General features: G+C 48.6%; 1 protein-coding gene across 1 annotated transcript in view; it reads left to right on the top strand.

The window, feature by feature from the left end:
* The window catches only part of LOC147108459 (uncharacterized), a 777120-nt gene that overhangs the window by 680225 nt on the left and 72372 nt on the right, over positions 1-24523 (top strand). Inside the window, exon 20 of the mRNA XM_086005101.1 lies at positions 12342-12420. Coding sequence (XP_085861227.1) covers positions 12342-12420 — 79 coding nt within the window. The remainder of the gene's footprint in view (positions 1-12341; positions 12421-24523) is intronic.

Below are 24523 nucleotides of genomic sequence, written 5' to 3'. Positions count from 1 at the left end.
CGGCTGCATCCCACCATGGAGGTGTCTGGGAAAGACAGATATGCACCGTAAGAAAACTACTCAGTTCTGTACTGAAGCAGCAAGCGCTCGACGACGAGGGACTCCAAACCGTTCTGTGCGAGGTCGAAGCCATCATTAATGACCGACCGATAACTAAGACATCAGATGATCCCAATGACCTCGAAGCCCTGACTCCGAACCACTTGTTGTTGTTGAAAACACAGCCAGCCATGCCCCCGGGAGTCTTCAAAAAGGAAGATCTGTATGCCCGTCGGAAGTGGAGGCAAGTTCAGTATATGTCAGACCTTTTCTGGACCAGATGGACAAGAGAATACTCCTCTGCTACAGGAGCGTCAAAAATGGTCCAAAATAAAGAGGAACTTCATTGTCAGAGACATTGTCTTAATCGTGGATGATTCAGCCCCTAGAAATTCTTGGTTGATGGGAAAAATAATTAAGACCATGCCAGACTCCAGAGGCGTCGTTCGTCGCGTTTGTTTGCAAACCAAGACCAGTACCCTGGAAAGACCAATCACAAAGCTCTGCCTGCTACAAGAAGCAGCGTGAAAAGTTCCTGAACGAAAAAAGTGGACACTTATATTGTAAATATGTTGAACTCATTAGTTTATGACTCTTAATGTTTGAGTAATTGATACGCTTCATGTGCCTAGTCAATTAGGGGCCGGAATGTAAGAGCCATAAAAGCTTAAGAAAATACTTTAAAATATTGGTTAAATAGCATAATACAGTTAATTTACCTGATTGACTTATTGTATTAAGAAACCCCCTATTTTCTTGCTCCAGTAGTATTGTCCGAGACACCCCCTTCATTCTTGCCACAATGGTACAGTCCCTAAGCCACACATGGTATGCAGCCATTTTACAGTTTAAACTCCACGTGGCTGAAGGAGGCAGAAGTTGTGAGGTTTGGAGCAATACAGTTTTTGACCGTGTTCGTTTATACGTGTTTGCTTTGTAATTCCGTTTGTGAAGTGTTATAGTAAACAGTTTAAAAGACAAAGCTACGTTTGGGAACGTTTTATTTCGACACGCGTCTACTCGTTGTTAACAGCCCCACAGCTCAGTGGCTGCCTGTTTGGAAACTAAGAAGCGCCACTACAGCCACTGAACGCTGGTCAATGAGCAGGGTAAATCGTTTTCCAGCCAGGTAATGCCTCCAATGTCGCACCGCTTCCACAATGGCCTGGGCCTCCTTTTCGACAGAGGAGTGTCGAATCTCGGGGCCCTGGAGGGTCCTTGAGAAAAAGGCCACGGGTCTCCCCGCCTGGTTAAGGGTTGCAGCTAGGGCGAAGTCGGATGCGTCGCTCTCCACTTGGAAAGGGATGGACTCATCCACTGCGTACATTGTGGCCTTCGCAATATCTCTTTTTATGAGAGTGAAGGCTGCACATGCCTCTGGTGTCAGGGGGAAGGAGGTGGACTTGATGAGGGGTCTGGCTTTGTCCGCATAGTTGGGCACCCACTGAGCATAGTAAGAGAAAAACCCATGGCATCTCTTCAGTGCTTTTTGGCAGTGGGGGAGGGGGAGCTCCATAAGGGGGCGCATTCTGTCGGGGTCGGGGCCGATGACTCCGTTCTCCACTACGCAGCCAAGAATGGCGCGGCGCGTGGTGCGAAACATACATTTGTCCTTGTTGTATGTTAGATTCAGCCGCTGGGCCGTACGGAGGAATTTCTCTAGGTTAACGTCATGGTCCTGCTGGTCGTGGCCGCAGATGGTGACGTTGTCTAGATAGGGGAAGGTGGCCTGCAGCGCGTTCTGGTCAACCATTCAGTCCATCTCCCTTTGGAAGACCGAAACCCCGTTGGTGACGCCGAAGGGGACTCGGAGGAAGTGGTAGAGATGACCGTCAGCTTCAAAAGCTGTGTACTGGCGGTCCTCAGCCCTGATGGGGAGCTGGTGGTATGCCGACTTCAGATCAATCGTCGAGAACACCCGGTATTGTGCTATCTGATTGACCATGTCAGATATGCGGGGGAGTGGGTATGCATCTAACTGGGTGTAGCGATTGATCGTCTGGCTGTAGTCAATAACTAGGCGTTGTTTTTCGCCAGTCTTCACTACCACCACTTGTGCTTGCCATGGGCTAGTGCTACCCTCAATAATCCCTTCCTTCAGGAGTCTTGCTACTTCGGATTTAATGAAGCTCCTATCCCCGGCACTGTACCGCCTGCTTTTGGTAGCGATGGGCTTACAGTCGCGGGTGAGGTTAGCGAACAACGGGGGGGGAGACTTTAAGCGTGGAGAGGCTGCAAATGGTGTGCGGCGGGCGATTTAAAAGCTGCTGGCTGCAGACTGTGAGTGGGGGGAGGGGTCCGCCGTACGCTAATGTGACACTTTTAAGGTGGCACTGAAAATCCAACCCCAGTAGAACGGCAGCGCAGAGATGGGGCAGGACAAGAAGTTTAAAATTTTTGTATTCTGTGCCCCTTACTGAAAGGGTCACTACACAGTAGCCACCGACGTCTGCTGAATGGGATTTGGAAGCCATAGAGATCCGATGGCGCGTTGGCAGGACCGGGAGAGAGTAACTGCGCACCGTGTCGGGGTGGATAAAGCTCTCCGTGCTCCCGCTGTCGAAAAGGCAGGTAGTGGCGCGGCCGTTTACCGTAATGTCCATCATGGACCTGGACAGTTGGTGAGGGAGAGATTGGTCCAGCGTCACGGAGGCCAGCGTATGGTCGAGCGAGTCGCTGTGGTCGTCAGACGAGGCGGTGGTTGAGTCCGAGTCACCCGCGATTGGAGTTGGAGGCATCCAAGATGGCGGACAAAATGGCTGCGCCCATGATCCCGATCCCCACGCGGCTGGAGGTGTCCAAGATGGCGGACAAGATGGCTGCCCCCACGGTTCACACGCGGCGCTGCTGGCGTTAGCGGTTTTACCTTTGCAGGCGCTGACGTAGTGTCCTTTCTTCCCGCAGCCAGAGCAGGTAGCGTTTTTCGCCGGGCAGCGTGCTCTGGGGTGTTTTGCCTGGCCACAAAAGTAACATTTCGGGCCCTTGGACATCGCTGCAGCAGTTGGTGCCGGGGGTGGCGGTCCCATGACCCAAGGTTGCGGCATCCACGGTGCGGAGCGGTTAGGGGAGAATGCGTCCATATTCCGGTGGGCCGCGTCTAGCGAGAGCGCGAGGGACACTGCCTTCTTCAGGTCGATTTCACCCTTCTCCAACAGTCTCTGCCGGGAGTCGTCGGACTTGAGGCCCGCAACGAAAGCATCTCGGATAAGTCCCTCCGTGTGTGCCGCGGCCGATACCTCTTTACAATCGCAGGCTCGGCCGAGTATCTGTAGTGCCCGTAGGAATGCCTCCACCGATTCCCCGGACTGCTGTTTGCGGGATCTCAGGAGGTGTCTGGCATAAACCGTATTTACCGGGCGTGTGTATTGTCCTTTTAGCAGATCGATAGCCGCCGCGTAGGTAGTCGCGTCCTGGATGAGCGTGTAGACTTGGTGGCCCACCTTGGAGGCCAGGATTTTTAGTTTGTTTCCATCTAGTGTCACGGCTGAGGCTTCCAGGTAAGCTTCGAAGCAACGCAGCCATTGTGCGAACTTGGTAGACGAACCCGACTCTTGAGGGTCTAGGTCCAGGCATGTTGGTCTGAGGGCATGCAGCAGCACCTGCTGCTCAGCGTTTGGTGCCGTCATTTGCTGCAGCGCCTGCTGCTCAGCGTTTGGTGCCGACATTTTGTCTTTGTTAATAAAATTGATGCGCTATCAATTACTCATAAAAGTCGGCGAGTTAGGAGAGTAACTAAAAGGCTTTTATTAACAAAGAACAGAGCATGCCTCTCGTGGTTGACTGGTTTCCAAGAAGGCAGGGGGCTGCAGAGCAGTCACCTTTATACCTGGGCATATGGGTGGAGCCAGGGGCAGAGCCAGCTGAGGCATGCATAGATACAACAGTGTGCAACAACAACGGTGAACAACAATAACAGTGGTTTACCACAGTCCCACTCACCCATCGCCCCTGTGCTCACTGACCCACATCATGTCCCACTCACCCATCGCCCCTGTACTCACTGATCCACATCTCCTCCCACTCATCCAGCACCCCTGTGCTCACTGACCCATATCATGTCCCACTCACCCATCGCCCCTGTGCTCACTGACCCACATCACCTCCCACTCACCCATCACCCCGTGCTCACTGAACCACATCATGTCCCACCCACCCATCACCCCTGTGCTCACTGACCCATATCACCTCCCACTCACCCATCACCCCTGTTATGTTCATTAATAACTAGTCAATTGCATTATGAACAGCTAGCTTAGTGCTTGACATTTATTCAGTACACGATCTCTAGTCACAGCATCTGTAGAGATTCAGCATGTGTGCTTCTGTGTGCAGGCAGCCATTTTGACTACTGCTTTGTGGGTAGCCTAGTGCATCGTGGGTAGTGTAGTCTTAAACACATACAACTAGGTATACAGCTCTACGGCTCCATCTGGTGTACCACTCTAGAATGACATGTTATTGATCATTGCAACCCCTGTGCTCACTGACCCACATCATGTCCCACTCACCCATCACCCCTGTGCTCACTGACCCACATCATGTCCCACTCACCCAACACCCCTGTGCTCACTGACCCACATCACCTCCCACTCACCCATCGCCCATGTGCTCACTGACCCACATCACCTCCCACTCATGCATCACCCCTGTGCTCACTCATCTACATCATCTGCCACTTACTCAATGCTCTAATTTTATATTCTCATCCTTGTATTTAGATCCTTCACAGTATTACCCCCTCCCTATTTCTGTAACCTCCTCCAGTCCTACAATCTCCGCAAACTCTCCATTTATGCAACTCTGGCCCCTTGTGCATCAGCCTCCCTTCACCCCTCAATCGGGAGCTCTGCTGCTTCACTTCCATCTCCTGCTTTAAGACCCGATTTAAAATCCACCTCTTTGGCCAATCTTGTGCTCACCCCTCCTAATATATTTGATTTGAATCCATTTTTGTGTGATTGAAACCTTTTGAAGCACCTTGGGATGCTAGAGGTGCTTTATAACTACAAGTTGTTGTTTTAAAGTGTAGTCACTGTTGTTATTTAGGTAAATGGGGCAGCCAGCTTGCATGCTGCAAAATCAGACATGCAGGGGATGAGATGGAGAATCTGTTTTTGGTGGTATTAGTTGAGGGATGAATGTTGGCTAAGACACTGGGAGATTTCTGCTCTGCTTCGAATAATGCCATGAGATCTTTATATACACTTAAACAGGAAGACAGGTCTTCAGTTTAATGTCTCATCTGAAAGACAGCACCTCTGAAGTGCAGAAGTGGGGGTGAACCCATAACCTTGTCCATCAGGCAAGGGTACTACCACTGAGTCAACTTTGTTAACTCTCTTCGTCTGACATAGTGAAAAGCACGATTGAAGGTACTAAAAAAATCAAAAGACAATTTTCTAGGTTACTTTAACATGTAACATTTTGCTTTAATATTTTACTATATTATTTTTAATTACCTATGTGAAGAATAGAAACGGTGGTCAAGAATCTTTTGAAGAATGTTAACTGGTTTGATTGGTATGGCATCTGCTTTTTTAAATTGGTACTTATTTCTCTGCTGTAACTATTTGCAACACCATTCGTCACCTTGGAGGGCAAGACCAGATTTCTGATTGGTCCCCTTGGAGGACAAAACACACCTAGTAGTTTGTCTAGAATGTGTAATTAGATCCTGCCTGCCTGAGTAATCAAGTTCTTTGCAATGTGTAATATGATCCATTCATTGTGACAGCCAGCTCCAGAGCTCAACAGTGCTAATACTACTGAACAGTTCTAACAAAAGGTCATCGACCTGAACCGTTAACTCTGTTTCTCTCTCCACAGATGTTGCCTGACCTGCTGATTATTTCCAGCACTTTCTGTTTTTTTTTCAATGTTCCCCCAAATTTTTTGGGGGGTGCGTGGTTCCTTTAAGGGGTGGCATGGGACCTCCAGATGGTTGTGCAGCTTAGCAAGCACAGGGGTGATGGGTGAATGGGACTTGCCGTGTGTTAGGATATGTGCAGCAGAGTTTTGGATGAGCTCCAGTTCATTGAGGGTGGAAGATGGGAGGCTGGACAGCAGAACGTTGGAATAGTTGAGTCCGGCAAATAACACATAAATATAATGCATGTTGTAGGACCAGCACAGAATACGCCTCATTTTTTTAAAATTCATTTATTTATTGCCCATCCCTAGTTGCCCTTGAGAGGGTGGTTGTGAGCTGCTTTCTTAAACAGCTGGGGCGGCGGGGTGGGGGGGGGAAGAGGGCGAATGTGGGACTGGTGTAAAGTGGGTGGAGGTGGAAGACCATGATCCAGGCCTAACAGAGGGCAGGAGAATGTGATTTATCTTCCCATCTGGATCATGTTCTTGCCCCCCCCCCCGCAAAAAAGTTCTTGACCTTCTCACCCCGAGTTCCTGACCTTTTCCCCCCACCCCCGAGTTCCTGGTCTTCTAACCCATCTCCGGGATCCTCTCTCCTCCCCCCACCGATCTCCTCTCTCTCTTCCACCCTTCAACCCCCTCTCCTTCTCCCCCTTTGATCTCCTCTCTCTCTCTCTCCCACCTTCAATCCCCCCTCCAATCTCCCTCTCTCCCCTCTTTGATCCTCTCTCATCCCCCACCCCTTCAATCCCCTCTCCTGCCCCCTCCACCCACCACCCCCCTTCGATCCCTCTCTCCTCTCCACCCCCACCCCCCGGCCACCAACCTGGTCCCCTGACTTTCTCTGCACCGAGCCGAGGAAAGCGTGGCGGCACAGGCCGCAGTTGCGGCACCGTTGGGTACTGTGTATGCACGACCAGATCGAGTGTGCATACGCAGAGAGAGCCAAAAATGCGTTGAAAATAATCACTGCATTATTTCTCACTGTTCATAGCTACTGTAACTCCTCTTAATCTCTCTGCCTCATTTACCCCATCCTCACACTCTGAACAACATTATTGTCTCTCATATTGTTGATGACAACTTTATCAATCTGAATGCTGGTTTAGAGCTTCCTTTCTAGAACAATAACCATTACTTTGAAGAACTGACGTTTGAATGTGTCTCACTCTCAAAAAGAAAATGCCACTCTTTAATTCACGATGCTGAGAGGGTCGTGAGTAACACGTTTAGTGAGTTGGTCACACCGCAGGTAAGGGCTGCACAGGCAGAAGGGAAATGGGTGACCATCAGGCGGAGCAGTAGAAGCAGGCAGGTAGTGCAGGGGTCCCCTGTGGACATCCCCCTCTCAAACAGGTATACCGATTTGGTTACTGTTGAGGGGGATGACTTACCAGAGGAAGGCAGCAGCAGCCAACTTCCTGGCACCAGGGGTGCTTCTGCTGCTCAGGAAGGGAGGAAAAAGAGTGGGAGAGCAATAGTGGTAGGGGATTCTATCGTAAGGGGAACAGATAGGCATTTCTGTGGCCGTAGACGTGACTCCAGGATGGTTTGTTGCCTCCCTGGTGCCAGGGTCAAGGATGTCACTGAACGGCTGCAGGGCATTCTGAAGGGGGAGGGTGAACAGTCAGAGGTCATGGTTCACATTGGGACCAATGACATGGGTAGGAAGAGGGATGAGGTAGCAGACTAAAGAGCAGGACCTCAAAGGTTGTAATCTCTGGATTACTCCCGGTGCCACGTGCTAGTGAGTATAGGAATAGGAGGATAGAGTAGATGAATGCGTGGCTAAAGAGTTGGTGCAGGAGGGAGGGCTTTAGTTTTCTGGATCACTGGGCCTGCTTCTGGGGAAGGTGGGACTTGTACAAGTCAGACGGGTTGCACCTGAACCAGAATGGGACAAATATCCTTGCGGGGAGGTTTGCTAGCACTGTTTGGGGGGGTTTAAACTACTTGGCAGGGGGATTGGATACAGAGTGGAGCTAAAATAGGGGGTGATAAACAGCCAAATATAGAGGAAAAAATAAGTCAGACTGGAAGGCAGAGCAAATATGTAATGGCACAAGGGAGTAGGGCAAGGCTAAATGGCATTTATTTTAATGCAAGGAGTCTTACGAATAAGGTGGATGAACTGAAGTTGTTGATGAACACATGGGAGTATGATATTGTTGCTATCACGGAGACATGGTTGAGGGAGGGGCAAGACTGGCAGCTCAATATTCCGGGGTATAGAATCTTCAGGCGAGACAGAGGGGGGGTGGTAAAAGAGGAGGGGGTGTCGCAATATTAATTAAGGAGACAATTACTGCTGTAAGGAGGGATGATATATTAACAGGTTCCTCTAATGAGGCCATATGGGTTGAACTTAAAAACAAAAAGGGGGCTAGCACTTTGCTGGGAGTGTACTATAGGCCCCCAAACAGCCAGGGGGAGATAGAGGAACAGATATGTAGGCAAATCTCAGAGAAGTGTGCAAATAATAGGGTAATTATAGTGGGGGATTTCAACTTCCCCAATATTAACTGGGATAGTCAGAGTGTGAAAGGCTTAGAGGGTGCAGAATTCTTAAAGTGCATCCAGGAGAGCTTTCTGAGCCAGCATGTAGAAAGTCCTACAAGAGAGGGGGCGGTACTGGACCTAATTCTAGGGAATGTGGCCGGGCAAGTGGTAGAAGTGTTAGTAGGTGAGCACTTTGGTGACAGTGACCATAATTCGGTGAAATTTAAGGTAGTCATGGAAAAGGACAAGGATGGACCGGAAATAAAGGTTCTAAATTGGGGGAAGGCCGATTTTAATATGATAAGGCAGGATCTGGCCAATGTGGACTGGGATCAGCTACTTGAAGGAAAATCCACATCGGAGCAATGGGAGTCTTTCAGAAAAGAAATTGAGAGAGTACAATGGCAACATGTTCCCGTAAAGGTCAAGGGTGGGACCAACAAGCCCAGGGAACCTTGGATGTCAAGGGATATACGAGAATGGATTAGAAAAAAAAGGGGAGCTTTTGGCAGATACAAAGGACTAAAGACAGAGGAAGCCCTAAAGGAGTATAAAAAGTGCAGGGGGATACTTAAAAAAGAAATGAGGAGAGCGAGGAGGGGCCATAAAATAACACTGGCGAGCAAAATAAAAGAAAATCCTAAGGTGTTTTATAAGTATATTAAGGGCAAGAGGATAACTAGGGAAAGAGTAGAGCCCATTAGGGACCAAAGTGGCAAACTGTGTGTAGAGCCAGAGGATGTAGGTGGGGTTTTTAATGAATTTTTTGCATCTGTGTTCACTATGCAGAAGGACGATATGGACATAGAAATCGGGCAGGGGGACTGTGATATACTTGAACATATTAGCATCGAGAGGGAGGAGGTACTAGCGGTTTTAGCAGGCTTTAAAGTGGATAAATCCCCAGGCCCGGACGAGATGTATCGCAGGCCACTATGTGAGGCAAAGGACGAGATTGCAGGGGCTCTGACAAAAAATTTCAGAACCTCTCTGGCCACAGGGGATGTGCCAGAGGACTGGAGAACAGCTAATGTAGTACCATTATTCAAGAAGGGTAGTAGGGATAAACCAGGGAATTACAGGCCAGTGAGCCTAACATCAGTGGTAGGGAAATTATTGGAAAAAATTCTGAGGGACAGAATTGGTCTCCACTTGGAGAGGCAGGGATTAATTAGGGATAGCCAGCATGGCTTTGTCAAGGGAAGATCATGTCTGACCAATTTGATTGAATTCTTCGAGGGGGTGACTAGGTGTGTGGATGAGAGTAGTGCAGTGGATGTGGTTTACATGGATTTCAGTAAGGCTTTTGATAAAGTCCCGCATAGGAGACTGGTCAGGAAGGTAAGAGCCCATGCGATCCAGGGTGCCTTGGCACATTGGATCCAAAACTGGCTTAGTGGCAGAAGGCAGAGGGTGATGGTGGAAGGTTGTTTTTGTGACTGGAAGCCTGTGTCCAGTGGGGTACCGCAGAGATCGGTGCTGGGTCTCTTGCTGTTTGTGGTCTACATTAATGATTTGGATGTGAATGTAAAAGGTATGATCAGTAAGTTCGCAGATGACACGAAAATTGGTGGGGTGGTAAATAGCGAGGCGGGAAGCCTCAGGCTACAGGATGATATAGATGGGTTGGTCAGATGGGCGGAACAGTGGCAAATGGAATTTAACCCTGAAAAGTGTGAGGTGATGCATTTTGGATGAACTAACAAGGCAAGGGAATACACAATGAATGGTAAGACCCTAGGAAAGACAGAGGATCAGAGGGACCTTGGTGTGCATGTACATAGATCCCTGAAGGCAGCAGAACAGGTGGATAAGGTGGTTAAAAAGGCATATGGGATACTTGCCTTCATTAGCCGAGGCATAGAATATAAGAGCAGGGAGTTTATGATGGAGCTGTACAAAACGCTGGTAAGGCCACAGCTGGAGTACTGTGTGCAGTTCTGGTCGCCACACTATAGGAAGGATGTGATCGCTTTGGAGACGGTGCAGAGGAGATTTACCAGGATGTTACCTGGGCTGGAGCGTTTCAGCTATGAAGAAAGACTGGTCAGGCTGGGGTTCTTTTCCTTGGAGCAGAGAAGGCTGAGGGGGGACCTGATTGAGGTATACAAAATTATGAGGGGCATAGATAGGGTGGATAGAAAGGAACTTTTCCCCTTAGTAGAGGGGTCAATAACAAGGGGGCATAGATTCTCAAGGTAAGGGGCAGGAGGTTTAGAGGGGATTTGAGAAAAACTTTTTCACCCAGAGGGTGGTTGGAATCTGGAACTCACTGCCTGAAAGGGTGGTAGAGGCAGGAACCCTCACACCATTCAAGAAGCATTTGGATGAGCACTTGAAACGCCATAGCATGCATGGCTACGGACCAAATGCTGGAAAATGGGATTAGATTAGACAGGGCTTGATGGCTGGCGCAGACACGATGGGCCGAAGGGCCTCTTTCTGTGCTGTATAACTCTATGACTCAAAAATAAAGAGAGAAAGAAACAGGAGTAAGTGGGAGACAAGCAGAGACACTTACAAGAACCGGGGTGGGGGGTGGGCTTTGACTCGTTGGGAGGGAAGCAGGTTTGCTTGAGGGTCTGGGGGAAGCATGCCTGCTCATCCTGGCCTACAAGCAGTGCTGGAAAAAAACTTACCTGCTGGATCCTGTCATTCTCACCTCCCTTCAGCTGCTGGGATTCCCGATCCTTGGGAAACCTGGCCCACAGCCGTTAAATCTAAAAGTATGTTAAAATTTGAGGCACACAACCTCATTAGCATATTTAAATAACTGACCCGCCTTGGAGAGCAGGTAAGTCGCCCGCCCCCAACCCGCCTACATTAAAACCAGAAGTGGGCATGTTCAAGGTGGGTTGGAGTCGGTCAGATTTTTGAAATTTTAATCTGCCCCTCTCCCGCCTGTCATGGGGAGTTAAAATTCCCCCCGATGTATTACTTATGCACATGAGCAACACCATTGGGAGATCAACAATAATGGGTAACTGTAGGAATTGCTAGATTCCTAACTAAAGGACTGAGTTCGAGTCAGTCTATCAAACAAACGATGTTTAATACTAATCAACAGAATTTAAAATGAAAACACAGGAGAACTACATTACAGGTCTGTGCTCTTTGCTGGCTCCACGAGGACTGGCTAGGGCGGGTCCCCAGCCTGACGTCATGACGTCATCACGTTTTCCCACTGCTGGAGGATCACGTGATCAACGTGATGATGTCATCGCGTTTGGTCTCATTCTTAAAGGGACCGCGCTATGTACATGCAATGATATGAACAAAGATACAGATTCATTTTGTAGCTAATAATTTGTTAAAGATAATTATGTACATTAGATCAGAGTCCCCCTGGTGGCTCCGCCACATAACAATATTTAACTTTTCATTTCAACATCAACAACTTGCGTTTATACAGCACCTTTAACATAGAAAAACATACCAAGGAACTGCATAGAAGTATAACCATATCAAAGTTATTTACTCCCTCCTTTAGGTTCTCCTCTACAACACATTCTCAAGTTAAGATGGTGGGTGAGCGACTTGCTGTCAGTCATACGACTATCCTGTCTTGTAATAAAGCCGAGGGATTGTATTTATTTGTCTCTGTAGAAAAATGCCTCTTCCCTCCCTAGTAGCCTGGCTGAGATCAGGAGATCAGAATGTGTCCCTGCATTGCACCAACATTCACTACCATTGTAACTGGTCTTTTTATTTGCCTTTATATCTTTCCTTCAGTGTAAATTTTACAGATTTTAGAGTGGCTCCATTTGTCACGTGGCAGGAGAAACTGTCTGTGAATATGACAGCATTGGATATCGTTGGATCTGAAACTGCACTAGAAACACCGGGCGGCATGTTTAAGATTAAAATAACGGTGGGAATATCTGCTAAATTACTTTTACAATCAACAGCTGAGTAACAATTTATTATCCTTTCAGAATTCAACATTTGAGATCATCCTTTGAAAATAATTTACGTCACAGTGTGGAATTTGAAGAGAGGATATTCAGTACTGAGGTTGGTGCACACTTGACATTTTCAGTTTATATGGCAGGGATTGATTAATAGGTGACGGCTCACATTTTCAGTTCACGCACAATCTTTTTGCATTTATTCTGTTCGCTTGGCCATAGCCTGGGAGACCAGAACTGCAAGATTTTTCAATATTGAAGAAGAGACTAGTTAAGAGGTATTCATTTATAAGCTGAATTGTAGAGTCTTTTCCTATCTTCTACTTCCTTATGTTCTTATTCCTAGAAGTTCTCAACCATGAAAGGATTTGGACACATATCCTACACAGTACAAGCTTAATTGGGACTTTGCTGTCATTGCAGAAAATGAGAAACACTACAGTGCTTTTTGCCCCTTCCCTGCATGGTCTGTGTCTGAGCAAAAGTCAGCATCCAACAGAAACCATAGCGAATTAACCGTGTGGACAGATACCTCTTTATCTTACAATCAAAACCTTCACAATGTTTCCCTCTGACCACCTCCACCCTTTGAGCTGTGCAGTTCTATCATCTCAGACCTGGGAGACATCATCACCATTTCCCACAACTTATTTTGTTATTGAAGGCGAAGATTGGACTGCATTTGATCCACCGGGAAGTCCACACAATATCATCTGCAAAAATGAGCAATGCAATTCTTTCAAAAATACTCCCTAGAATAACCATTCCAAGACGGTCCGTTCCCACATCCACCAGTATATCCATGATGAAGACATTGAATAGGAGGGCTGACAGGGGACAGCTCTTCACTCATTCCTCTTTCAGGGCCGACCGATAAAATGAATCTCCCTTTCTACCCTTACATGGAATACACAACCCAGAAAACATTCAAGGACACAGTTACAACAGTAAAAAGAAGGGCTATCAGTAAGGGTGATCAGTCAATAAAAACTGTTTGGATAAAGTTAAGAAAGGGCAAAGGATGGAAGACTCTGATAGGAGTTGTCTGCAGAACTCCTGATAATAGTGTAGCCAGGAATGCCTAAATACGAAGATCAGGGAAGGTTATAGCAAAAACAAAGTGCTTATAATGAGACATTTTAATTTTCACAAAGACTGGGAGAAGCTGAATAGCTCAAGTAGTAAAGATATTTATTCAGGGCAGTTCTCCAGAACAATGGGGTTTATTTGGGCCAAAGTGTGAAAACAGGCACTAAATGGGTGCTGTGCTAATAAGACACGCCTGTTTGAAAGTCTGGTTTTAGCACACAATTTTAGTGCTAATTGCTGATTACCATAATTTGAACTTGCCTGGAGGTGCTAAACCAGAAACCTGCAGGTTTAGCACTCAGATGCTGATTAGACGCAACTTTCGTGGAGCAGTATATATGGGCTTTTCGCACCTACTTCCACTGAAGGTGTAGAGTGCTCCGGCTGGCACGTTGCAGGATGGCTCAGGGACCGAGGGAGAGGGTGCACAGGTTCTCGGCTGCGGCATTGGAGGTCCTGGTGGAAGAGGTCCCGAGGAGGAGGGATGTCCTGTACCCGCAGTGGGGAAGGACACCACCTCGCCCTCCAGTCCCTCTCTCAGCTGGTGCTGCTCTGCCTGGCCTCATGTCTTCCTCCCATTCCTTGTCCAGACCAAGGGGTACCCCTAGCAAGATGCCCATGACCAAGCACTCCCTTTGTCCTGGTGACTCCTATAAGGTGGGGTAGCACAGCACGCACTCTTTTCAGATAAAGTACTCAAAATTTCCAGAATAAATGTTGCTCGAATATTGGTGAAGTCTTGACAAATTGTCTCAGAAAGTCTCCCGATGTGCTTCAGAGGTTCTCTTCACAGCTCCAGCTGCAATGAACATGAAATGGTGAGTATCCCTTTAAGTAGCACTTGAAATCGACATCAACGCTGGTCACTGTTAGGAGGGGGCGTTAGGACAAGCGCTAGCCACCAAAATGCCGTTCAGCCTCTTTAATGAGCACCAGCAGGCATTTTAAGTGGTAATCAGCTCTTTAACAAGACTCCAGGTGGCCGTTCCTAGTTTATATGTCCTCTACTCATTCTTTCTGCCAAAATGTATCACTTCACACTTTTCTGCGTTAAATATCATCTGCCACGTATCCGCCCATTTCAACAGCCTGTCTATGTCTTCCTGAAGTCTATCACTCTCCTCCTCACTGTTCACTATACTTCCAACTTTTGTGTCATCTGCAAATTTTGAAATTGTGCCCTGTACACCCACATCTAAATCATGAATGTATATCAAGAAAAGCAGTGGCCCTAGAATCGACCCCTGGGGAACACCACTGTATACATTCCTTCAATCCGAAAAACAACCGTTTACCCTGCAATTGCCTTTTCCAATCTACCTGTTCTAGGTCCTTTCTTAAATCACTGAAATTAGCTCTTCCTCAGTTGAGCATTTTACCGTCGATATTTTCTGGTCTCTTTCCATAATTACTTTAAACCGAATGATGTTGTAGTCATTGTTAGCTAGATGATCTCCTACTGTAACATGCTCCACTTGCCCTACTTCATTTCCCAGAACCAGATCCAACACTGCTTCCTTCCTTGTTGGGCTGGAGACATATTGGTTGAGAAAGTTTTCCTGTGCACACAACAGAAATTCCTCTCCTTCCCTATCCTTAGCACTATGTTTTTCCCAGTCTATATTAGGGTAATTAAAGTCTCCTAATATTATTACACTATTTTTGTTACACGCCTTTGAAATTTTCTGACAAATTAGCTCATCCATCTCTTCTCATTGTTTGGAGCTCTATAAAAAAACTCCCAACAATGTAACAGCTTCACCTCTTCCTCAACTCAAGGCAAATAGATTCAGTCCTGGAACCATCTAGTAAATCTTTTCTGTTTACAACTGTAACATCATCTTTAATCACTACTGCCACGCCCCCTCCTCTTTTTCCTTCGCAGATGACAGAAAGCTGGGTGGGAAGGTAAGCTGTGAGGCGGATGTCGTGAAACTCCAGTACAATTTGGACAGGTTGGGTGATTGGGCAGAAACATGGCAAATGCACTATAATGTGGATAAATGTGAGGTTATCCACTTTGGTGGCAAAAACAGGAAGGCAGATTATTATTTGAATGGCAATAGATTGGGTGAAGGGGAAGTGCAAAGAGACCTGGGTGTTCTTGTGCACCAGTCGCTGAAGGTAAGCATGCAGGTGCAGCAGGCGGTTAAGAAGGCAAATGGTATGTTGGCCTTCGTAGCAAAAGGGTTCGAGTACAGGAACAAGGATGTCTTGCTACAGTTGTACAGGGCCTTGGTGAGACCACACCTTGAGTATTGTGTGCAGTTTTGGTCGCCTTACCTGAGGAAGGACGTTCTTGCCATGGAGGGAGTGCAGCGAAGGTTCACCAGGCTGATACCTGGGATAGCAGGAATGACGTATGAGGAGAGATTGTGTCGATTGGGCTTATACTCACTGGAGTTTAGAAGGTTGAGAGGGGATCTCATCGAAACCTATAAAATTCTGTCAGGCCTGGACAGACTAGATGCAGGAAGGATGTTCCTGATGGCCGGGGAGTCCAGAACCAGGGGTCATAGTCTAAGGATAAGGGGTAAGCCATTTAGGACTGAAATGAGGAGGAATTTCTTCACCCAGAGAGTGGTGAACCTGTGGAATTCTCTGCCACAGAGGGCGGTGGAGGCCAGTTCATTAAATATATTCAAGAAAGAGTTGGATATATTTCTTAAGGCTAAAGGGATCAAGGGATATGGGGAGAAGGCAGGGACAGGGTACTGAATGTGGATGATCAGCCATGATCTCATTGAATGGCGGAGCAGGCTCAAAGGGCCGAATGGCCTACTCCTGCTCCTATCTTCTATGTTTCTATCATTCCTGAATACTTGGTAACCAGGAGCATTATCACTCTATAATAAAACCGATTCCAGACCTTGTTTGAGCCATGTCACTGTTAATGCAACCACATCATGATTCCATGTGCCAGTTTGTGCCTGCAGCTCACCAACCTTATTAGTTTCACTGCAGACATTGACGTACATGCAGGCCATGATTTTATTAATAGAGGTGGGTTGAGTGTGGGTTTGATGTTTGGCGGGTTCCGGTCCCGCCTCCACTTTCAGCCGCCCAGAAACTACGATTTTGCCTTCAGTGGCTTAATTAATGTCTCCGTGCGCGCTACCCGGCTCAATTAGTGGGTTCAGGTCTGCTACTCGACTCTGCTGACATCTGTCAGTCAGCTGTATTTAAGGGACCCATGTAGCATTGTTTCAAATCCATCCTTTCCTGCTGCTTCTCCTTGTTGAAATTGTACCCATGACTGCTGCAAGAGCTAAGGCCTCTCCCCGCTTTCATGATGACTCCCTCCATGCTCTTGTGGAGGGCGTGAGAGGACGCCAGGAGGTACTGTTCCCCTCATCCGGACGGAGGAAGCATCCTCAGCAAAGCAAAGCAGCCTGGCGGCAAATTGCTGAGGAGGTGAGCTCCAGAACTTTGCGTGCCCGCTCCTGGATGCAGTGCAGAAAAATGTTTAATAACCTGGTACGCTCAGCAAAAGTGAGTCTAACATCACACTTACCTTCAATCTGCACCCCATCTCCTCTCATCACCAGCACTCTGCATTGTCAACCTACTGCTGCACATCCCACTTTACCCTTACATCCCTTTCACACTTAACCATCCCTCTCTTTGTATGTACAGAATCACTTCACTATTCTACTGTGCACCCCTCACACTTGCTATCACTGTCATGCAATGCCAACAACTAACAATGCACAGGGAGAGCTCTTGGTATTGGCACCTCACTCCATCTTTGTCTCCCTCTAAGCATCTATGCTATGGATTCTCTACACTCACGCCATCATGCTCACTCCAACTCCACTTCTGTCCCTCATTGCAGGAAAAGAGAACCCACAATAAGAGGGAGAGGGCCAGGACAGGAGGAGGGCCACCTTTCATTGCCCAGCTGACCACCGCTGAGGAGGTTGCTCTGGAGATCATAGGAGGTGCTGAGGATCTGGAAGTGGGGGACGGTCAGATGGGCGCAATAGAGCAAGTTGGTGACAGAATAGATTTGCAGCCCTCTCATTTACATTGCATGAGTGACTGATATGGCTTCTGATGCTCATACAGATTGAGTTATGATCATCTGCACAAGTCGATGTGCATGCTACGTTAATATCACATGTCTAACTCGTGCCTTTACTCCCCACAGGACCATCGAAAACCCCCCTCCCTACTGTCCAGGAGGAAGAGCCGGAAGACTCCTCAGAGGTAGCTACAACCTCTGAGGGAGCAGCATCAGCAGAATTAAGCGCACCCAGCACCAGCGCAGAGACACACACCTCAGTGGGTTCTTTGCGAGATAGAGTAGTGTTGTCACCTGGTGTATCACAGCTCACAAGTGAGCATCAGCAGATGGTGGAGACAGGAACAGCAGTGGAGAGTCCTCGTCGGAGGCCGCAGGGCGCTCCTAGCTGTGCTCAGCTGCACGTGGGCCCTGTGCCTCTGGGGCCATCCAGAAAGAGAGCGGTGCTGGAACTCCAGGAACAAGTGCAGGAGTCTCTGGCGGGTTTTGCATCCAGGGTAACTGCGAGTGTGGAGAGAATGGAGGAGTCCATCTCTAACATGAGCAGTGCCTTTGTGGAGGCAATTGCACATGAACGCACCACCATGGATAGGATGGCAATCTCTGTGGAAAGGATGGCTGCGGTCATGGAGGAAATAAGTCGCCAGAGTCAGGACAACATGGTGACTGTTCAGAATAGACTGACATCTCTGGAGGAGCGATGGACAGCTATTGAGCAGAGAGACCAGAGCTTCATGAGGACCCATATCTGCACTGGCAGTCCTTTTGCGGAGGACTGCCAGTGCAGAAACGGGTCCTCATGGCCCCCCTGATGTGCAGCAAGGTACTGTCCAGCCACTTGCTAGCACTGAAGTGCGGCTGACCCATGAGAGGGATGTTGGTGGCAGGCAACAAGGAAGTGTGGGCTCCTCTCCAAGCGCTCACACTCCCATGCCACTGCGAAGCCCTTGGTCAGAGCCCCACCAGAGTCCTCACCCAACTGAGATGGCCGTCTCAGCCCCTGCACAGCCGTAGGAGGAGCAGACTGTTGCCGAGTCCTCCCAGGCTCACAAACCCAAAGGACACCCGCCAAAGGTGTCTAAGCAGGAGCAGAATGAAAGTGAGCAAGGTGCCTCCACATCTGCTGAAGCCACATGGGAAGCACCACGTAGAAGCACACGTAAGAGAAAGATTAAGCACCTATAAGCACAAGGGTAGTCACTTGGGTGTTCTGATGTAATACATATTGAATATAATGATCGCCATTTCAATTGTAATAAATAAATGTGATGGCAAAGATTCAAAGAGTTAGCCTATGTGTGCCCAGAAATGGAAGTGTTACAGTGAGGTGTCAGGGTGCCTTTCATCTGTAATGATGGTGGTGAGAGTGATAGGAATCCACAGTTTATTGTACATTGTGTATGATGTGTTAAGAAGGTGGCAGCCACATGTGTTTGCTTCGTAAACTTAAGTGAATCTGGCATAGATCCACAAACAGGACTGCCCTGGTAGACCCATTGTTTCAGCCTGTTCATGCCCCACGGAACATATCTCAACTCTATTTTTTCTCCCCATGCCCACTTCCCGCGCCCTCCGCCACTTTAACAGTTTCCTGGCCCCAACCGCCTCCTTTTCACTATGGATGTACAATCCCTCTACACCTCCATCCCCCACCAGGATGGCCTGAGGGCGCTCCGCTTATTCATTGAACAGAGGCCCAACCAGTCCCCATCCACCACCACCCTCCTCCGCCTGGCTGAACTTGTTCTCACATTGAACAACTTCTCCTTTGACTCCACTCACTTCCTCCAAATCAAAGGTGTTGCTATGGGAACCCGCATGGGTCCTAGCTATGCCTGCCTTTTCGTGGGATATGTGGAACACTCTTTGTTCCAGTCCTACTCAGGTCCCCTCCCTCACCTCTTTTTCCGGTACAGAAAACTCTCGATTTACCGGCACCTAAATAACCGGAAATCTCTGTTAACCGGCGAAATTCAGGACTATGTTCAGGTAAGTTTTACTTCATATTAGTGGCAGTTCCTGGATCTGTGGCTGTGTAACTTGTTGCTAAGCAACAGGGACACTTGGTCTGTGGCTGGAGTTCCTGCACATGTTGCTAAGCAACAGAGAAGCCTGGATTTGTTGCTGTGTGCGGAGCTCTCGTACCTTTTAACTATACCTCTCTGTAATCCGGACTTTTTGATAAACCGGCACCACGCCGGTCCCGTCGGTGCCGGATAATAAAGAGTTTCCTGTACATTGATGACTGTATCGGCCCCATTTCCTGCTCGCCCTGAACTAGATAATTTCATTCACTTTGCTTCCAATTTCCATCCTTCCCTCACCTTCACATGGTCCATCTCCGACTCTTCGCTTCGCTTCCTCGACTTCTCCGTCTCCATCTCTGGGGATAGGTTATTGACAAACATTCACTACAAGCCCACTGACTCCCACAGCTACCTGGACTACACTTCCTCCCACCCCGCCTCCTGTAAGGACTCTATTCCATTCTCCCAGTTTCTCCGTCTCTGCCGCATCTGCTCTGACGATGCCACCTTACATACCAGTGTTTTTGACATATCTTCCTTTTTCTTCAACCGAGGATTCCCCTCAACAGTGGTTGACACAGCCCTGGACCATGTCCGTTCTATTTCCCGCACTTCTGCCCTCACCCCTGCCCCTCCCTCCCGGAACCACGACAGAGTTCCCCTTGTCCTCACCTTTCACCCCACCAGCCTCCACATTCAACGGATCATCCTCCGCCATTTCCACCACCTCCAGCGTGATCCCACCACCAGCATCTTCCCCTCACCTCCCCTTTCAGCATTCCGTAGGCACCACTCCCTCCGCGACACCCTTGTCCACTCCGCTATCACCCCCAATTCCCCTTCGCCCGGCACCTTCCCGTGCTAGCGCAGGAGATGCAACACATGCCCTTATACCTCCCCCCTTCAGTGGTCCAGGGCCCCAAACACCCCTTCCAGGTGAAACAGCGATTTACTTGTACTTCTCGCAATTTAGTATACTGTATTCGCTGCTCACGATGTGGTCTCCTCTACATTGGGGAGACCAAACGCAGATTGGGTGACCACTTTGCGGAACACCTCCGTTCAGTCCGTAAGGGGGATCCCGAGCTTCCGGTTGCCTGTCATTTTAATTCACCGCTCCACTCCCACTCAGACCTTACTGTCCTCAGCCTCTTTCATTGTTCCACGGAAGCTCAGCGTAAGCTCGAGGAACAGCACCTCATCTTTCGATTAGGCACTTTACAGCCTTCCGGACTCAACATAGAGTTCAACAATTTCAGATCATAACCTCGGCCCCTAACATCATATATATATATATATATATATTTTTTTTTAATCAACACTTTTTGTCTGTGTCTTTTTTTCTTCTCCCCCACTTGGCAGCTGTCTTTCATTCTGCCAGCACAATTTACACTTCATCTAGAGCCATCCTTTATTTCTTAACCTGTTCCATTACCATCTCCTTTTGCCTTGAATATCTCTTAATGTCTCTTAATCTCTTCTGCCTTCCATCCTATCGCAGACCTTCCCTTTTGTTCCTTCATCCCCTGCCCCCTTTCCCAGCCTCTTCACTTGCTTAAAAATCTGTTCCATTTCCTGCTTTTTTCCAGTTTTGACGAAAAGTCATCGACCTGAAACATTAACTCTGTTTCTCTCTTCACAGATGCTGCCTGACCTGCTGAATTTCTCCAGCATTTTCTATTTTTATTTCAGATTTCCAGCATCTGCAGCATTTTCTTTTTGTATTATAGATTAGTGCATCCCTTGCACCACAGGCAGCAATGTACTCGCGTGCTGGTGGCATCCGCCTCCGCAAGGTCTTCCTCCTCCTCTGAGGAGGAGGAGGAGGCTATGTGCACTGATGATTCTGGAGACCCTGGCTGGTGAGTACTTTAGGGCTCCACCTGATTTGTCGAGGCATCTGAATCGCATTTTGAGCAAGCCGATGGTTTGCTCAATGATGGATCTGGTGGAAATGCACTGGCATTGTAGCGCTCCTCAGCTTTGTTTGATGGCCTCCTCAACGGCATCATTAGACACGTCTTCAGGGGATAGCCCTTGTCTCCAAGTAGCCATCCAGAAAGTTGGGTTGGCGGATTGAACAGCTGAAGCACAGTAGACTGCCACAGGATGAACGAATCATGGCAACTGGGTACTTTGCGCAAACATGCATAATGTTCTTCCTGTGGTTACACACCAGCTGAACGTTAAACGGGGTGGAAGCCCTTGTGGTTGACAAATACAGCTGGGTTGTGTGCAGTCTACGACGCCCTGCACCCTTGGTAAGCCTGCCATATTTGCAAAGCCAAGCGCACGTGCGGTTACACTTGCTTCATCCGTGGAGAAGTGGATGTAGTTGTGCGCCTTTGCAAAGCTGGGCATCGGTAACCTGCGTGATGCAAGTGTGTGTGGCCGACTGGGAGATGCTGCTGATATCTGCTGATGATCCCTGGAAGGACCCTGAAGCAAAGAAATTGAGGGCGGTGGTGACTTTGATGGCCACTAGTAAAGGGTGTCCACCCACTCCTCTGGGCTCCAGGTGTTGCTGCAGCATTGCGCAGATATCACCCACTACCTCTCGCAAAAGTCTCAGCCTCCTTTGGCACTGCTGCTCAGTAATGTTGAGGAAGGTCATCCTCGGCCTGTAAACCCTGCGGCGTGGTGCAGCCCTGCGATAACGCCCTCTGCCCTGTGCAGCATCAGGCGGCTGAGGAGAAGGTTGGCGCTCCTGTTGTTGGTCCTGCTGCTGCCACGGCAGCTCTTCCTCCGATTCTGAGGACCAGGATGAGAGGGTATAAATGGTTCTCATGCTGCTGATAGATATCTCAGTTGAGGACTAGAAGTTATAAGCGCTCATTCAATGTGGGGAGAGGGTTTTCCCAGGAGGTCACAGTGCATATGGATCTCAGCTTCACCACTTACAAGCTCAGTAGACCTGCAAAAAGTGTTCCAACACCTGAAAAAACAAAGTTCTGTCACCTGTAAGTCAGCCATGTTAGAAGTCCGTTTTTATGCTGGAGTCAGACACTTGCTGAACCCGGCACAATCAGCTAGTGTGGTTTGTGAACGGCGTGGAACATGCTGAAAATGTTATAAAATTGCAAGACCCTGTTAAAATCAGCTTATCTAGGCAGTTAACAAGCTGTTAACTGCCTTAAGTGCCTCTCCTGCCGCTTAGTGGCAGGACTGATCGGGACTCCCAGAGCCGGCACTTCGCAAAGTAGCGTGGAGGCGGGTTGATGGCGGGATTGCAACCCGCTGTCAATCAAAATGATTTTAACCCCTGACCCGCCTCCAAACCCGCCCTCTGAGCACCGGCAAAATCGCGGCCGCAGTTTAATACCTCCTTCGTTACTTTTGCCATTTTGTCAATATGGTCCCTGCAATTTTGGGGATATTTCTAATTTTACTGCTGTTTATATCTCTCTGTCCTCTAATCACATTTCTGCTCCTTTCTGCTGTTTTCTGGGTCCCCTACCCCTGCCAAAGTAGTTTAAACCCTCCCCAACAGTACTAGTTAACCTCTCAGCGAGAGCTTTGGACCCGGTTTTGTTCAGATGCAATCCGTCTATCTTGTACAGGTGCCCCTTCCCTCAGAACCGGTCCCAATGCCCCAAGAATCTGAAATCCTCCCTCCAGCACCACTTCTCCAGCCACGCATTTCCCTGCACTCTATCTTCTTGTTTCTATATTCACTAGCACATAGCACTGGGAGTAATCCTGAGATTACTACCTTTGAGGTCCTGTTTTTTAATCTTTTTCCTAACTCCTGAAACTCTGCCTGAAGGACTTCAACACTTTTTCTACCTATGTCATTGGTTCCAACACGAACCACGACTTCTGGCTGTTCCCCGTCCCCTCATCCTGCACCCGCTCGGTGATATCCTTTACCCTGGCACCAGGGAGGCAACATACCATTCAGGAATCACGTTTGCGGTTACAGAAATGCCGATCTATGCCCTTAACGATCGAATCCCCTGTGACTACTGCATTTCTACTCTCTTTTTCCTCTGTGTGCAGCCAAATCTCCCGTGCTGCTGGGGGTTTGATTTTTACTGCATTCCTCCAAGAGGCGTCATCCTCCCCGGTATTCAAAACTGAAAACTGGTTAGTGAGTGCCAATGGCTTGGGAGATTCCTGCACTACCTGCGTCTTCCTCCTACCCTGTCTGGTGGTCACCCATTCCCTCACCTCCTGCACCTTCTGTAGCTGTGGTGTGACCACCTTCTGGAATATATGTTCGTGGAAGCTCTCCGGGAGAAATTCGGTATCAACCATTTTGGGGTGCTAATTAGTGCCGGCGACCATGAAAAAGAGGGAAGCGGAGCGCTAAATCAAGCGCTCCACTTCCTTCTTAGGGCACTAACGTCGGAGAGCAGGGTGGAGAGTTCAGCGATGTACACTGGGCCATGCAGCACTGCCGCGCTCAATGGTTCCTTCCCTCCCTTAAAAGGAAAGGCCATCGCTGCAGGCTCAGCAATTTAAAAAGTACCTACCTGGACCACCAATGCAGCTGTGATCTCGCGCGATCAGCCCGGCACTCAAGCAGAGTGGCAGGCTGATCGATCGCGGGCAGGAACCCGTGGAAAATACTAGAACAATGAAGGTAAGTTTTTTTTCCACTAAACCTTGCCCACCTCACCTTTAATCATCGTCCCCAAAGCAGCCGGCCGCCTGATGCACGCCTCCTGCAGCTGCCGGTGTTTTCGCCCGGCACTGCTGCAGGGGGTGGAAGTCAATTTCGGGTCCTGGGCACTACCGGGGCAATGCGCACAGCGATGACATCACGATCTCCGGGCGAGGGAGATCGGGGCACAACGCCGTAGCAGTACCGCCGAATATGGCGGGAGCCGATGTCAGCACTGCGCCTGGTCGCAAAGCCATTTGCGCCCCGTTAGCGCCCATTGGGGTGCTAACGGAAGGCGCAAAGGCACCCAATTTCACCCCTTCAGATTCCCGAATTCACTGCAGTGCGAAACTTGGAGGTTGAGCTCGAACAAGTGGCGGCTCTTCCTACACACATGGTTATCTAGGACACATGAATTGTCCTGGAGTTCCCACATAGAACAGGAAGTGCATGCAACGGTTCC

Source organism: Somniosus microcephalus, chromosome 13, assembly GCF_052327205.1.
Source record: "Somniosus microcephalus isolate GS21.2 chromosome 13, FLI_Smic_1.0, whole genome shotgun sequence".
Lineage (NCBI taxonomy): Eukaryota > Metazoa > Chordata > Chondrichthyes > Squaliformes > Somniosidae > Somniosus > Somniosus microcephalus.
The sequence above is the reverse complement of the archived record's forward strand: the minus strand, read 5'-3'. Positions and strand labels throughout refer to the sequence as shown.